General features: G+C 40.2%; 1 protein-coding gene across 2 annotated transcripts in view; it reads left to right on the forward strand.

Annotated features, from left to right (window-relative positions):
* Positions 1-13,827, forward strand: part of szt2 (SZT2 subunit of KICSTOR complex) — a 133,393-nt gene that overhangs the window by 44,557 nt on the left and 75,009 nt on the right. For both annotated transcript variants that reach the window (XM_059341183.1, XM_059341184.1), the window contains exons 35-45: positions 1,192-1,308; positions 1,394-1,463; positions 5,987-6,172; positions 6,636-6,857; positions 7,847-8,090; positions 9,127-9,201; positions 10,289-10,427; positions 11,407-11,542; positions 12,536-12,656; positions 12,799-12,951; positions 13,478-13,580. In XM_059341183.1, the coding sequence (XP_059197166.1) occupies positions 1,192-1,308; positions 1,394-1,463; positions 5,987-6,172; positions 6,636-6,857; positions 7,847-8,090; positions 9,127-9,201; positions 10,289-10,427; positions 11,407-11,542; positions 12,536-12,656; positions 12,799-12,951; positions 13,478-13,580 (1,566 nt within the window). The remainder of the gene's footprint in view (positions 1-1,191; positions 1,309-1,393; positions 1,464-5,986; positions 6,173-6,635; positions 6,858-7,846; positions 8,091-9,126; positions 9,202-10,288; positions 10,428-11,406; positions 11,543-12,535; positions 12,657-12,798; positions 12,952-13,477; positions 13,581-13,827) is intronic.

Here is a 13,827-nt window from a genome sequence, read left to right on the forward strand (position 1 = left end):
AATTTGGATGAGGTGAGATCTTTTCTGGATCAGGAACTACAACACAATGGACGGATGAAGGATATTGCTGGTTACATCTACGGGCTTCAAATGGGATTTTTGATGCAGCAGGATACAATACGACAGATCGGCAAATTAATTGATCCTCAAGGTGCGAAGCTTTGAAGAGTGCAGTGTCTTAGGTGCAGGCAGTACAACACTAAAGGGTTATCGGGTAATTTTTTTCTCCTAGATTTGCCACTTTTAATCTCATAAATTTCCGACTGTAGCACTGTAGATGTTATCCTGAAAACTAAGCGGGGTGAGGCAGCTTTTAGTGAATATGCTCCTCACCTGTGGAACAAACTACCTGTAGATCTGAGGTCTGCCCCAACGGTCAGCTCCTTTAAATCAGGACTAAAAACACTATTCTTTACTGCAGCGTACTCTTAACTTTAACACTTATCTGCTCTACTCTAATGCCCTTACTTTTTAAATACGCTATGTTTGACTTGTGCATTTTTCTTGTTTTTTTTTCTTTCTTTCAATGGTCTTTTTATTGATGACAAAGTATGTATAAAACAATCACTGTACAAGGAGAAGATTTTTGATTTTTTTGTACAACATATACCCATGACACAACTCGACCAAACATCCGAACATAGACATACATATACAGCCACCGGCAAAAGATTGTAAATAGACAGAATAAAGATAACAAATGAATTAACAACAATGCTTAGAGAGAAAGGAGAAATATATTAAGGATGAATATTTTATTTTTTTTAATTCACTTTTTATTGAGGAATTTTTTAACATTTTATACAGAACAAAGAACAAGAACAGTTGGGGTGGGGGGTACCTATATCACACAGCATCATCATTTGCAGCAGGCGATGTTAGTTAAATGACATTTTTACATAAAATGTATATGCTTGACATATTCTGTCCATTTTGACTTGTGCTTTTTATTATTTTATCTATTTTCTTGTCCTGCTTTATCGTATTTTATCTTATTTGTATTTTTATTTCTATTTCCCTGTTTTAATTGATTATTTTTACTGTTTTCAATTGTGTCTTGCTGTTTTTAATGTTTATGTAAAGCACTTTGAATTACCTTGTATTGAATTGTGCTATAAAAATAAACCTGCCTTGCCTTGCCTGAGAATAAGTGTGAATGATTAAACTGTGAGACCTCCTGTCTGTGTGCAGGTACACCTCAGAGAGCAGCGTGTCCCTGAATCGTTCCCCAGGGCAGCCGTCCTCCTATCGTTCTGACGAGGAGCTGATGGCCGTGTTGGACAGTCTGAGGGGAGCTGGTGTTGACGGGTCAGTCTGTTCAACACATTTTGAACTCAGGTCAGATCATGGAGGGATCTCATTTCTGAAACGCGTCTTTTTTTTTTTCCATCAGGGTCTCAGGTGATCCGTTATCCAAACTCCCACTTCCTCACAAGTTAGCAATTCTGGCCACGATGGACGAGGTGAGTGACAACACGCACAAGAGTGAAGCTTCACTTGTTAGCTTTGCCCAAATATGGATATTCATCCCAGCCACTTCAGAAGTACACTATCAGATAATCTGACTGGACTTATGTTTCCCCTGAAATAAGATAAGACTTTATTTATCCCGCAGTCACAGCAGCTCACGATACAGGCAGGAGAGTTTACAAAGATATGAAATAACTTCTCTTCTGCACTGAGAGAAATGAAAGTATATCCTGGCAAAATATACAGAAATTCACTAAAAAACCTATACTGACTGGGGCAGTAAGAGTCTTTCAGCTGGGGCGGTCTGAATCTCTCTGAATATTTGCTGTGATCAGCCTAAAATCTGCATTCCTTTCTGAATTCTGAGAATTAATCTCTGTGAGGGCAAGTGAGCAATTAAGTGGCCATCTAGGGTTGGTAACAACCCCAGGCGTGAGCAATTTTGCACTTCAATTGGAAATTCCAACCATTCACAGCTCTGGCAGAGGGCGGTCTACGCTTGTCACAATCAGCCTTAATGCGAGAACAGCCGCATTCAATTCCAATCACAGTATAATAACGGGGGCGTTTGCTAAATCGGCAGCGTCAGCGGCAGCCGTCCTCGGGTAAGACGGACGAGGCTAAGACAAGCAAGTTTACCTGTGCAAAGGGAATCAGTCCTATTCCCTCCCAGTCCTACAATATGTGCCACTCCATTCCTGTCGTTGTCTCCGGTCCACGCAGAAAACTGGCCAAAAGGTGCAGAAACCTTCTAATCTAACCTTCGGCCTCTCAAACAGTCCTCACACACTGTCACTTCCTTTTCCATGGGCCTGTGGAACTGCCAATCCGCAGTAAACAAAAGCGATTTTATTACGGCTTACACAAACCACCTTTCTCTTCAGCTCCTTGCTCTCACTGAGACCTGGATCAAACCTGAGAATACAGCCACCCCTGCTGCTCTCTCCACTAATTACACCCTCTCCCACACCCCCCGTCCTTCTGGGCGAGGAGGTGGGACAGGCCTGCTAATCTCCAATAAATGGAAATTCACTCCTCTGCTACATTCCATCAGATATGATACTTTCGAATACCATGCCATAACAGTAACTGCTCCTGTTAAAGCCTACGTTGTGGTCATTTACCATCCACCAGGCCAGCTGGGTGGCTTCATAGATGAGCTAGATACCCTGCTCTCTTCCATACCTGATCATGACTGTCCGTTGCTTGTCCTGGGCGACATGAACATCCACTTCGACAGTCCAGACTCTATTAACTTCATGATGTTAATTCATTCATTCGACCTCCAGCTGGTCCAAAGTCCTCCTACTCACAAAGCTGGCAAGAACCTTGACTTAATTCTCATCCGTAACTGTGCCACAGATGCACTGGTGGTAACGCCTCTCCACCTGTCAGATCACTTTTTTATCCAGTTTAAGGTCACTCTACCAGAGCAACCCTCTGCTCCTGCACCAATGGTTACGTTCCGCCGTAACCTCCGGAACTTATCCCCAGCCCACTTCTCCTCTATTGTTGCCTCTGCCCTACCTCCACTCAGCACATTCTCCTCTCTGAAGGCTAATAGATAGATAGATAGATAGATAGATAGATAGATAGATAGATAGATAGATAGATAGATAGATAGATAGATAGATAGATAGATAGATAGATAGATAGATAGATAGATAGATAGATAGATAGATAGATATACTTTATTTATCCCAAGCTAAATAAAGTATATCTATCTATCTATCTATGATAGAATGATGCCACTGACTCACTCTGCTCTACTCTGAACTCATGTCTGAACAGGCTATGTCCTTTATCTACAAGGCCTGCTCGACCCAACCAATCCCACCCATGGTTGACTGATACCCTTCGATCACAGTGTACCAAGCTCAGAGCTGCTGAAAGAAAATGGCTCAAATCCAAACTTCCCGACGATCTCATAAACTATCAGACACTATTGTCCTCATTCTCAGGCAGCATCACCGATGCAAAGACTGCTTTTTACAACGACAAAGTCAACAGTGTCACTGACACCCGGAAACTCTTTTCCACCTTCAAATCACTACTCAACCCTCCGCCTCCTCCTCCTCCTACCTGCCTCACCGCAGACACATTTGCATCCTTCTTTACAAGCAAAGTTGCAGCAATTAGCAGCCAATTCTCTGACCCCCACCCGACTCCTAATACTGTGACATGTAGAAGTCCTACTACTTGTCTTTCTGTATCTCAGCTGGGCGGCACTGAATCAGTTGCTAGCACCTCATTTTCTGGCTTTACACCCCTCTCTGAGAGTGAGGTATCCAAACTGTTGACATGTAGCCGTCCTACTACATGCTCGTTGGACCCTATACCAACAAACCTTCTTCAGTCCATTAGCCCAACCATCACGCCAGCTGTCACACATGTGATTAACGTCTCACTGTCCTCCGGCGCTTTTCCCACTGCATTCAAAGCAGCTCGGGTAGAACCTCTTCTCAAGAAACCCTCTCTCAACCCTGCTAAAGTCGAGAACTATCGTCCTGTCTCACTTTTTCCATTCTTATCCAAAACTATTGAACGGGCGGTCGCTAAGCAACTTTCAGAATTCCTCCTACAGAACAATCTTCTTGATCCAAATCAATCTGGTTTCAAAAGCGGTCACTCAACTGAAACTGCTCTGTTGTCTGTGACAGAAGCCTTAAAAGAAGCAAGAACAGCAGCAAAGTCCTCAGTTCTCATTCTGCTTGACTTGTCAGCTGCATTTGACACAGTTAACCATGACATCCTCCTCTCTACTCTCTCTAAAATGGGCATCTCTGGCTTGGCTCTGTCCTGGTTTGATTCCTACCTCAAAGGACGCTCATTCAGTGTATCCTGGCATGGACAGTTGTCTACTTTGTCTTGCCTCACCACAGGGGTTCCCCAGGGCTCAGTGCTGGGACCCCTGCTATTCGCTATCTACACCACCTCTCTGGGTCAGGTTATCCGCTCACATGGCTTTTCCTATCACTGCTATGCAGATGACACTCAGCTCTATCTGTCATTTCCTCCTGATGACCCATCGGTCTCTGCTCGGGTCTCTGACTGCCTCTCTGACATAGCCACTTTGATGAAGGCACATCACCTCCAGCTGAACCTCTCAAAAACTGAACTGCTGGTCCTCCCTGCTAAACCCACAATACACCACAACATCAACATCAAAATTGACTCCCTGTGTCTTGCCCCCACCAAGGTGGTGCGAAACTTAGGGGTGATGATTGATGACCAACTCACCTTTTCCAGTCGTGTCGCCTCAGTTACCCGGTCATGCCACTTTGCACTTTACAACATCAGAAAAATCAGACCTTACCTAACTCAACATGCCACTCAACTCCTGACACAGGCTGTTGTCATCTCAAAACTTGACTACTGTAATGCCCTCCTGACAGGCCTGCCAGCCTGCTCAGTAAAACCGCTTCAGATGATCCAGAACACGGCGGCGCGCCTGGTCTACAACCAGCCAAAAAGGTCACATGTCACACCGCTGCTCATTGAGCTCCACTGGCTACCTGTTGCAGCCCGCATCAAATTCAAATCTCTAATGCTGGCCTACAAAGTTGTCTCCGGTACTGCTCCAACCTACCTGAACGCCCTGATTCAGACATACGCTACCTCACGACCGTTGCGCTCTTCCAATGAACGGCGCCTGGCTCTGCCCCCCGTTGGTCCAAGGCAATCCAGACTCTTTGCAATTCTTGTTCCCCGCTGGTGGAACACACTACCAGTTCCTACCAGAGCAGGGGCGTCCCTCTCTACCTTCAAAAAACTCCTGAAGACCCAGCTTTTCAGAGAGCATCTTCTCTCCTAGACCACATGATAAGTCTACTCCTCAAAGAATTGTCACTAGCACTAATAGCTCTTATTGCCCTAAACCTTGATTGTTTGCTTTTTACTCTTCCTGTAAGTCGCTTTGGATAAAAGTGTCTGCTAAATGACTAAATGTAAATGTAAATGTAAAAAATAAGACATACGTACATAATATACATACATTATATACATAAATACTGACATGGCTGTTGTTTGGCATTGTTTATATTGCATATTATTTTGTTGGATGTATTTGTTTGTTTGTTTGTTGTATTTTCTTCCAATGAGTATTTTGTATTTCACAGATATTGCACACTAGAGAAAAATATAAAAAAATATATAATTTTATCAATGAATAAATATATTAAATATTTGAACAGTCATGGAAAACATTATTAGACCCTTGTTTTCTTCAATTTCTTGTACATTTTAATGCCTGGTACAACTAAAGGTACATTTGTTTGGACAAATGTCTAGATATCAGCTCTTAAATTACACTATATAAAGTGCAGAGCATTGCATTAGGTGTGGATGTCCCTGATTAGTGTTGTTACTCTGCAATGACAATAAAGGAAATATCATCTGATTTATTGTTCATTGAACAATAAAAGGGCTATACTTTTGCTTTTACTGCGCGCACACACACACACACACACACACACACACACACACACAGCAGTGATGAGCTGCTCTTTTTTTTCAGATCCGCTGGCTGCTGGAGGATGAGATTGTGTGTGCGCTGCGTCACTCTCGGGTCATCAGCTCGACCACGCTGCACAAAGTAGCGGAGCATGTGTTGCGCTCCGGCGGTCGACAGCACTGTCACTGTGAAGACGTCCCCCTGCAGTTCGTCTTCGGGCCTGAGCAGTCTCTGGAGAAGTTCAGAGAGGCAAGAAAACGCACGCACACACACACACACACACACACACACACGACTCCAGGACTGTTCTCATTCAAACTGCAGATGAAGCTCTGTTTTGGTTTTTGCTGATCATACCAGGATTATTTTATACATATTCAGTGTCAGCACTTATTCACACTTTTATCTGTATTTATGTCCTATTGTAAACGTTCAAATAGTATTTTATTTGTTATTTTCAACGTTGTAGATTAATACTGAAGACATCAACACTATGAAAGAACACATATGGTGTTATGTCATAAAAAAAAGTGTTCAACAACAAATCTTGCCTTCTTATTGTGTTTCAGATCACAATTCAAAGAATAAAAAAAAACATTCTGGTTTATTTAACATTTTTTTGTTTACTACATAATTCCATATGTGTTCCGTCATAGTTCGGATTTTAAATCCCATTTAACTTTTTGACTCACTAAACTGTCTGATCCCGCAGGAGTTCCGCAGAATGTCTTTCTCCGGCTACGTGCTAAACGGAGAACAGGGCAGCTTCTTCTACATGTCCCTGAGCAGGCTGCACCCTCAGAGGATCCACAGCACCAAGAGGCTGTCTGACGGCGCTGCTGACCCCACGCAGCATGCCGCCCCCTGCAGCGCTGCAGCACCGGTGGAGGACGTGATGCTGGAGGCTGAAGCAGAGGCTCAGGCAGACAGTGAGGTCAGTCATGTCATCCCACAGTGATGTGCAACAATAACTCAACATTTTTTGTCATAATTGCCCTCCCGCAGGCGCTACAGGTCACATAAAACACGGACAAACAGACTAGGGTTGTCACGATACTAAAATTTTCAACTCAATACCGATACTCTGGAAAATATTCGATACTCGATACCATTTTTCGATACCACAAGGATAAAAACAAAGACCCCAAAATTTAACAGAAATATTTTTATTAACAAGAAAAATGCAACATGTGAAAATTAACAGAATCACAGGTTAAATATTTATAATAAAAAACAGTTGTGCAAAAAGAAACTGCAACTACGATAACAAGCTTCAGATACTCGATACTTTTGAAAATGAGTATTGTATCCGGATACAACGTTTTAGTAGCGATACTTTTTTGAGTATCGATACTTTTGACAACCCTAAAACAGACTGAGGGATAGCTTCTTTCCTCGAGCTATCACCACCATAAATACTCTGAAAAATGAAGTGCAATAATATTATAGTGCAATATATTTATATTCATATTATCTAAAATACGACCTCTACATGCTACCACTCATCCTCATTCGCCTCCTTTACATACATAGCTATTTATTCTATATTCTGTATTTGTATTGCCATTCAATTATTTATTCTTGCTGTGATATTGTATACTTTCTATACCTCTATACCTTATTGTCCTTAAGTTTTTATGTGTTGTTGTTCTTAATTTGTTTTATGCACTATGGGAGTTGCACTCTAATTTCGTTGTGCTATGTACAATGACAATAAAGGCTGTTCTATTCTATTCTATAAAACATAAGTTGTTTTCATTGAGATACATAATGATAATCCTTGATCTCCTGAGATGTTACAGTAGATGAAGCAGTGGCAAGAAGATAATTAATGCAGAAAACTCGTTATTTCAAAGTACTTACTTACTTCTTCTTGCCACCCTTAATGAAAATTACACTTCATTTTACTTTGTCCAACTGCAGAGTGAAGACAAGAAGTCCCTGAGTGCTGCTGCTGCTGCTGACACACACTGTGACCCAGCAGCAGAAGTGAGTGAGCCAGTGAGAGCCGTGAAGCCTGAAGCGTATGACACTGTTTCTCAGAGCTCAGTGGGCACGGTGGGGGACAGAGGTCAGCTCCACTCTGAGCGCTGCACCGAGCCCAACTCGCCCCCCAAGACCCCGTCCAGCGTCAGCCTGGCTGAGTCCATGCAGTCGGCCTCGCACAGTGAGTTTCCAGACACTGCATACACACACTTCAGTCTTGAGCAAATAAATAAAGGTACATTTCTTAGCTTTTTCCATAATGGAATGGACAAAGCTTAGTTGTCATATTTAAGTCATATATAATCGAGGTGTGAATCAGCAGAGACCCCACGATACGATTGTATCACGATAATTGAGTCACGATATGATATTATTGCGATTTCAAGCATTTTGCGATATGGTGAGTATTGTGATACAATATACTGCGATTTAACTGTTTAACTGCATTGTGTGTCCACAAAATTCAATTCAATCAAGATTTGTTTTGTCAAATTAGAGAAAATTCTCAGTCTATTCATCTCACTTCAGTCTTTTTATTTCTCCACAATGAACTGAACTGATATCAAACATGTATGGACGACAACAACTGCAGCATTTTATCAAACTTTCAAAAACTTTAAGCTTCAGTGCTCTGAATTATTTTGAATGAGACATAAAAAAAGCCGAACTTTGCAGCGTTATTCCGACAACTTCCCGACACGATGTCCTGACAAACATGGTGCTTAAACATTCCTTAGATCTTCTAGCTTCATATGATACCAGTATCTCCAGTAAGCCTGCTATGGCCTCCGGAACAGCAAAAATGATAGCTACTCTTACAATGAAGACAAAAAAACACCATCAGTGAGCTACGGCTAATCGTAGTTCACTGATGGTGTTTTTTTGTCTTCATTGTAAGAGTAGCTATCATTTTCACCTCAATACTGTAGGCCGAAGTGTAAAACCAGACAAACTCTGCTGTGTGTTTGTTATGGGAGCTCCACTGTGAGTTTGGATTATCTCGTTCTCAAGTGTATTTAATTAGATATTATTCATTAATTGTTATCAAGGCTGACAGTTAATTGCAATGCTGATTTCAGGTGATAATGCCAGGTCTATCATGTTACTATTCACATAAAAGAGGAAGTGGACAGCGTCCGGCTGTCCTCTTTGGGTCTGAGTGTGTGGTATCTGCCGTCTTTTATGATTTGTGACTGACAGAAACACTCTCTCCTCAGGCTCGGGCAAACTCAGGCCAAGTCGCGTCCAGAGTGTCGTCTCCAGCCAGGGCAGCCTGGACTCAGACATGCAGGGTAAGTGCGAGGTGTTTGACCAGCAGGACCACCTAAACAAATTACAGACCTACAATATGAAATGTTCCCATAAAACACAAGTTTATTTCCCAGACCAAAAATGATCTTTAAAATCTTAATAGTATGTGTTTGTAAGACCAAGCAACTGCCGCAGCACAGTTCTAATGTAAAGTCTGGATAAACAGCTCCCTCTGGTGGAAAACTAATATCATAATATTTTCTATAAATGCATGGCAAAATGTTAAATCACCCAAAATATAATAGTGTTTTGGGGAAAATGCTCAAAGTATGTTAAGCCTGCTAAGTGTTTTATCATACATTTAAGAAACAAATACAACTTAAATTGATTTGCAATAACATTCTTAAAGAAAAGAAAAGAAAATCTGTTGCGATAAACTGGCAACAGTTACAAGGATGACTTAAGATTTGTATTCAAGCAGTCACTTCTCTTATTTTATAAAGCCAAATAAAAATGACATTATACTGTATGATACATTAATATTTAAAATAAGGCTTGTTGAATATGTTACATCACCAGAGAAGTTCTAATTCAATAAAACCGTTTCCATGAGTTTGCTGAGAAGCACAGTGCATTTCTGCTCAGAATGTTCCTCTAACCACAGAGTAGTTTCTCTGTCCATTACTGTAACACATCATTATATTTGAACTTTGATTAAAAAACTTTCTATCATATATATTTTGTAGTGTATTAAAACAATGCCAGAAATCATATGCTAGGTGTGTAGTCAGCGTGAAAAGAAAAAAATAACGCTGACATAAAGCAAAATTAAAAGAAGAAAACCACATCAGTGTGCAAAAATAAATGAATGGAATAAACAGTTTTAATGCTTATGTTTTATTTTTTAGTCCACAAATACAGTTTTTCCAATGAAAGCATTTCCTGTAGCTAGTAGTTATTAAATCGCACTGCTTGATACTAAAACAATCACAAACAGTTGAAAAATCATGCTGCAGAGCTGTCTTTAGGTGTCTGTTTCCAGCGTATGTTTGCATGGTTTAATTGATGAAGATCGTGTAAATTATGAAAATGTTGCCTTTCTGTTGTTTTGCTTCTGCGTGATCGAAGGTTATGACGGTGGCAGCAGTGACTCTGAGTGTGAGAGCCCGACGCTGGATGAACAGGAGTGTCAGTCACCGCTGATGCCCGACTTCTGGCTCATTATTCAGATTCACCAGGACAGAGTGAAGGTCTACTCCCACTCCAGGTCGGACAGAGCTCAGACAATGCCCAAAGCAGTTAATATTCGGCCTGTAGTCTATGGCCCATGTTTATTAGGCATTTCAGAGATTTCTACTGGCCCAGAATGCTCAGAGTGACATGTTTTGCCTCAATTTTAGTCTTATAAATGTATCAGTTTTATGCAAAGTCACCCTGTATTCAACTACTTTAATAAATGCTGAGACTTCATCATTAATTTCAGTTTAAACACTGGTGATGTCATTCACTCTCAAAGGAAAGTGTGTATGTGCTGTCTAAAGGGTAAAATATGTAGTGATGTGCCAATGAAGCCTCATGAAGCAGTTTCCCTTATTTTCTGAGCCCACTAGATGGTGCTCTTGGTTTAAAGAAAAAGGCTCAAGCTATAGTAATTAATTGTGCTTTCAGTCCCTTGTTGAACATTGAGCGCCATCTAGTGGGCTCAGAAAATAAAGAAACGTCACATTCTTCCCAAACAAAAAACAAACAAACACTGAATGATCTTTATTTACGTCGAAATTTGATGAATTTTCCTACAGTTTTTATCCTTATTTATTTTTGTTGTTTATACACCTTTGAAGGTCGGGGAAACGGTTAATATTTTATTGCTAATCTTTAAAACTACAATGCCTATAAGTAGTTCAGTTTCCCTCTTCACAGTTTTTCTGAACTGTGAAGAGGGAAAATCCAGATATTCACAAAGTTCTCGATGAAAAACAGGTTGTTTCTTTGTGGCAAATAGATTGTGGTTTAAATACAATAATAAAGTTTTATTTTACGAGTGAAGTTAGTCATGGCGGGTCATTTTTTACATTAAGAAATACATCCAATATTAAGACTACAGAAGGGTTAAGAAGCTTCATTAACACTTTAATGAGAGTATTTAAGTCAAACTTTCAGCACAGGTCCTTGAACAGTTGCTTTATTCCAGCTGTTCAGTTGCTCTCATACATTTCTAAGGAGTTGTTTTTTTGTTTTTTTTGCAGGTGCTTCACAGAAGACAAAGAGGTCAGTGCGGAGGAGTTGGAGAAGAAGGACGAAGAGCAGGAACTGCCTGAATACTTACACCTGCATCAGATGGTGGTCAGGAGGATCGGTGAGATCTGCAGAATAGTTAATCAGGTAAATACTCCTGCCTGCAAGAAAATCACACACTGTTTTGTTGCTACAGATTTGATGGGATCAAACAAATAAAGTAATTTTGCTATTATGTGACAGTATCAAAAGGAGTGCAGCGAAGACGAAATAGAATAGAAACAACATAATATGCATGTGATCAAATACTGCACATGAATAAACATGACTTCCGTCCACTTGGTCCATTTAGTTTTGGTCCAGGTTTTTTGTTGAGTTTGTATCAGATTTCTACGGTGGCGTATTAGAGCCAACTATGAAAATAAATATATACATGGACCCGGGGGAGGGGGGTTATATTTCCAGAAAAAAAGTGGCAAATCTAGGAGAAATAAGTAGCAGATTTATGAGAAAAAAGTTTAAAAAATAGGCTAGTGTTTTGTTTTTCAAGGAACTCCATCACCACAGAAGCTGCTGCATGCCGTGTACTATGTCTGCAGGGAGAGACTTCATCAAATTATACTTTGCAATCAGATTTAGCAATAAGGAAATACTGGTGGTTTTAGCCTAGAATCACCATATTATCATAAGAATCCAGACTTTGGGAAAATTAATAAATTTGTGACTTTTTTCTTGAAATCTCCTCCAGGTCCATATTTTTTTTTTTTCATACTTGGTCCTAATATGCCGTCATAGATTTCAGCGTTTATCCATTAACCCTTGCTCTGCCTCAACTACCTGGATGAGGATCAGGAAATTGAAATTAAATTTTACGAAGTGAATTTGAATTGTGTGAATGTGAATGTTCAGCTCCAAACTAATAAATTCACTTTCAAATTACAATTCAGATTCAGTTTTTCAATGCAATGATTCAAATTATTCAATACAGATTTAAATTATGTGATTCAAATTCAGGTTTTTAATGCAATTATTCAAGTTAAGCAATTCAAATTCAAATAAATAATTCAAATTCAGTTTCTGGTGGCACATATTTCAGCCCATAGATTTGATGTAAATACATCTGTATGTGTGTATTTGTAGCGTATGCTGCTGCAAGACCTACATGACAGCCATGTGTGTAACTCTCTGCTGGTGGCTGAAAGTGAGGAAGACATCTGGAAGAACGAGTCTCTCTACAAGCAGAGGCTCAACACCTCTGATGGTGAGGAAGAACAACATGCAGGTTTTATTTCTTCAGGTTTTGAGATTTCTGCGTGCACCCCAATACAAAGTAGTGGACAAAGCCTTTCAATTCTTCTGCTGTCTCACACTGACATGCCCTCTCCCTCTGACTGACCACACAGACTACAGCACAGAGGAGAGCTACCCGGCCAGAGACTACCTGGCAGCCACCATGCAGTTCATCCCGGGACACTTTGCCTGTGACGTGGTGTGGAGCACAATCATCCACATCCACCCACGCCTCAAGATGGGACCCAACATGGGAGTATCCAGGGGTGAGTGTCACACTGAACACACGTTTGATATAAAAACCAGAGAGCCTGAAATGCGATTTCATCCCAATACTTTAGTCACGATACGATATTACTGCGATTTTAACTCTATGGAGTCTTGGACTATTTTGTCCATTTTTTATTCATTTTCATGTCTTTTCGGGTCTTTTTTGTGTCTTTTTTGGTCATTTTGTGTCTTTTTTAGGTAATTTTGTGTCTTTTTTTGGTCATTTTGTGTCTTTTTTTTGGTCATTTTGTGTCTTTTTTTAGTCATTTTGTGTCTTTTTTTTTGTCATTTTGTGTCTTTTTTAGGTCATTTTGTGTCTTTTTTTGTCATTTTGTAATTTAATTTCTTTTTCATTTTTTAATATCTTCTATCTAAAAATTTCCAAGCAACTTTAGCTACAGAGCTCTTGTTCTTACATTCACTGATTCATTGCTGAACCACTTATTAATTAATTATGTTTCAGTTTCATATATCAATTAATAGATTTCTTTTGTCAACATGTTTTTTGTCTCCCTCATGTAGCGATGCAGGCCCTGCGCTCTGTGCTGAACTCTTTCTGCGTCGTCAACAGGAAGAACATGTTCGTCTACCAGGAGCGCACAAGCAAATCAGTTTACTACCTCAGGTTAGACTTGATCATCATTATTCAGTTCCCTGGACTTCACTTATTAACTTCTTTAGTGGATATCAGTCTCTCTTTAGTGGCGTTCACATTTTTTTCCAACATGTCTTTCACAGTGGTTAAAAAAAAGTATTCAGATCTCTTACTTAAGTAAAAGTACTAATAGCACACTGTGAAATTACTCCACTACAAGTAAAAGTCCTGCATTCAAAACTTACTGAAGTAAAAGTACAAAATTATCAGCATCAAA

Source organism: Centropristis striata, chromosome 9 (assembly GCF_030273125.1).
Source record: "Centropristis striata isolate RG_2023a ecotype Rhode Island chromosome 9, C.striata_1.0, whole genome shotgun sequence".
NCBI lineage: Eukaryota > Metazoa > Chordata > Actinopteri > Perciformes > Serranidae > Centropristis > Centropristis striata.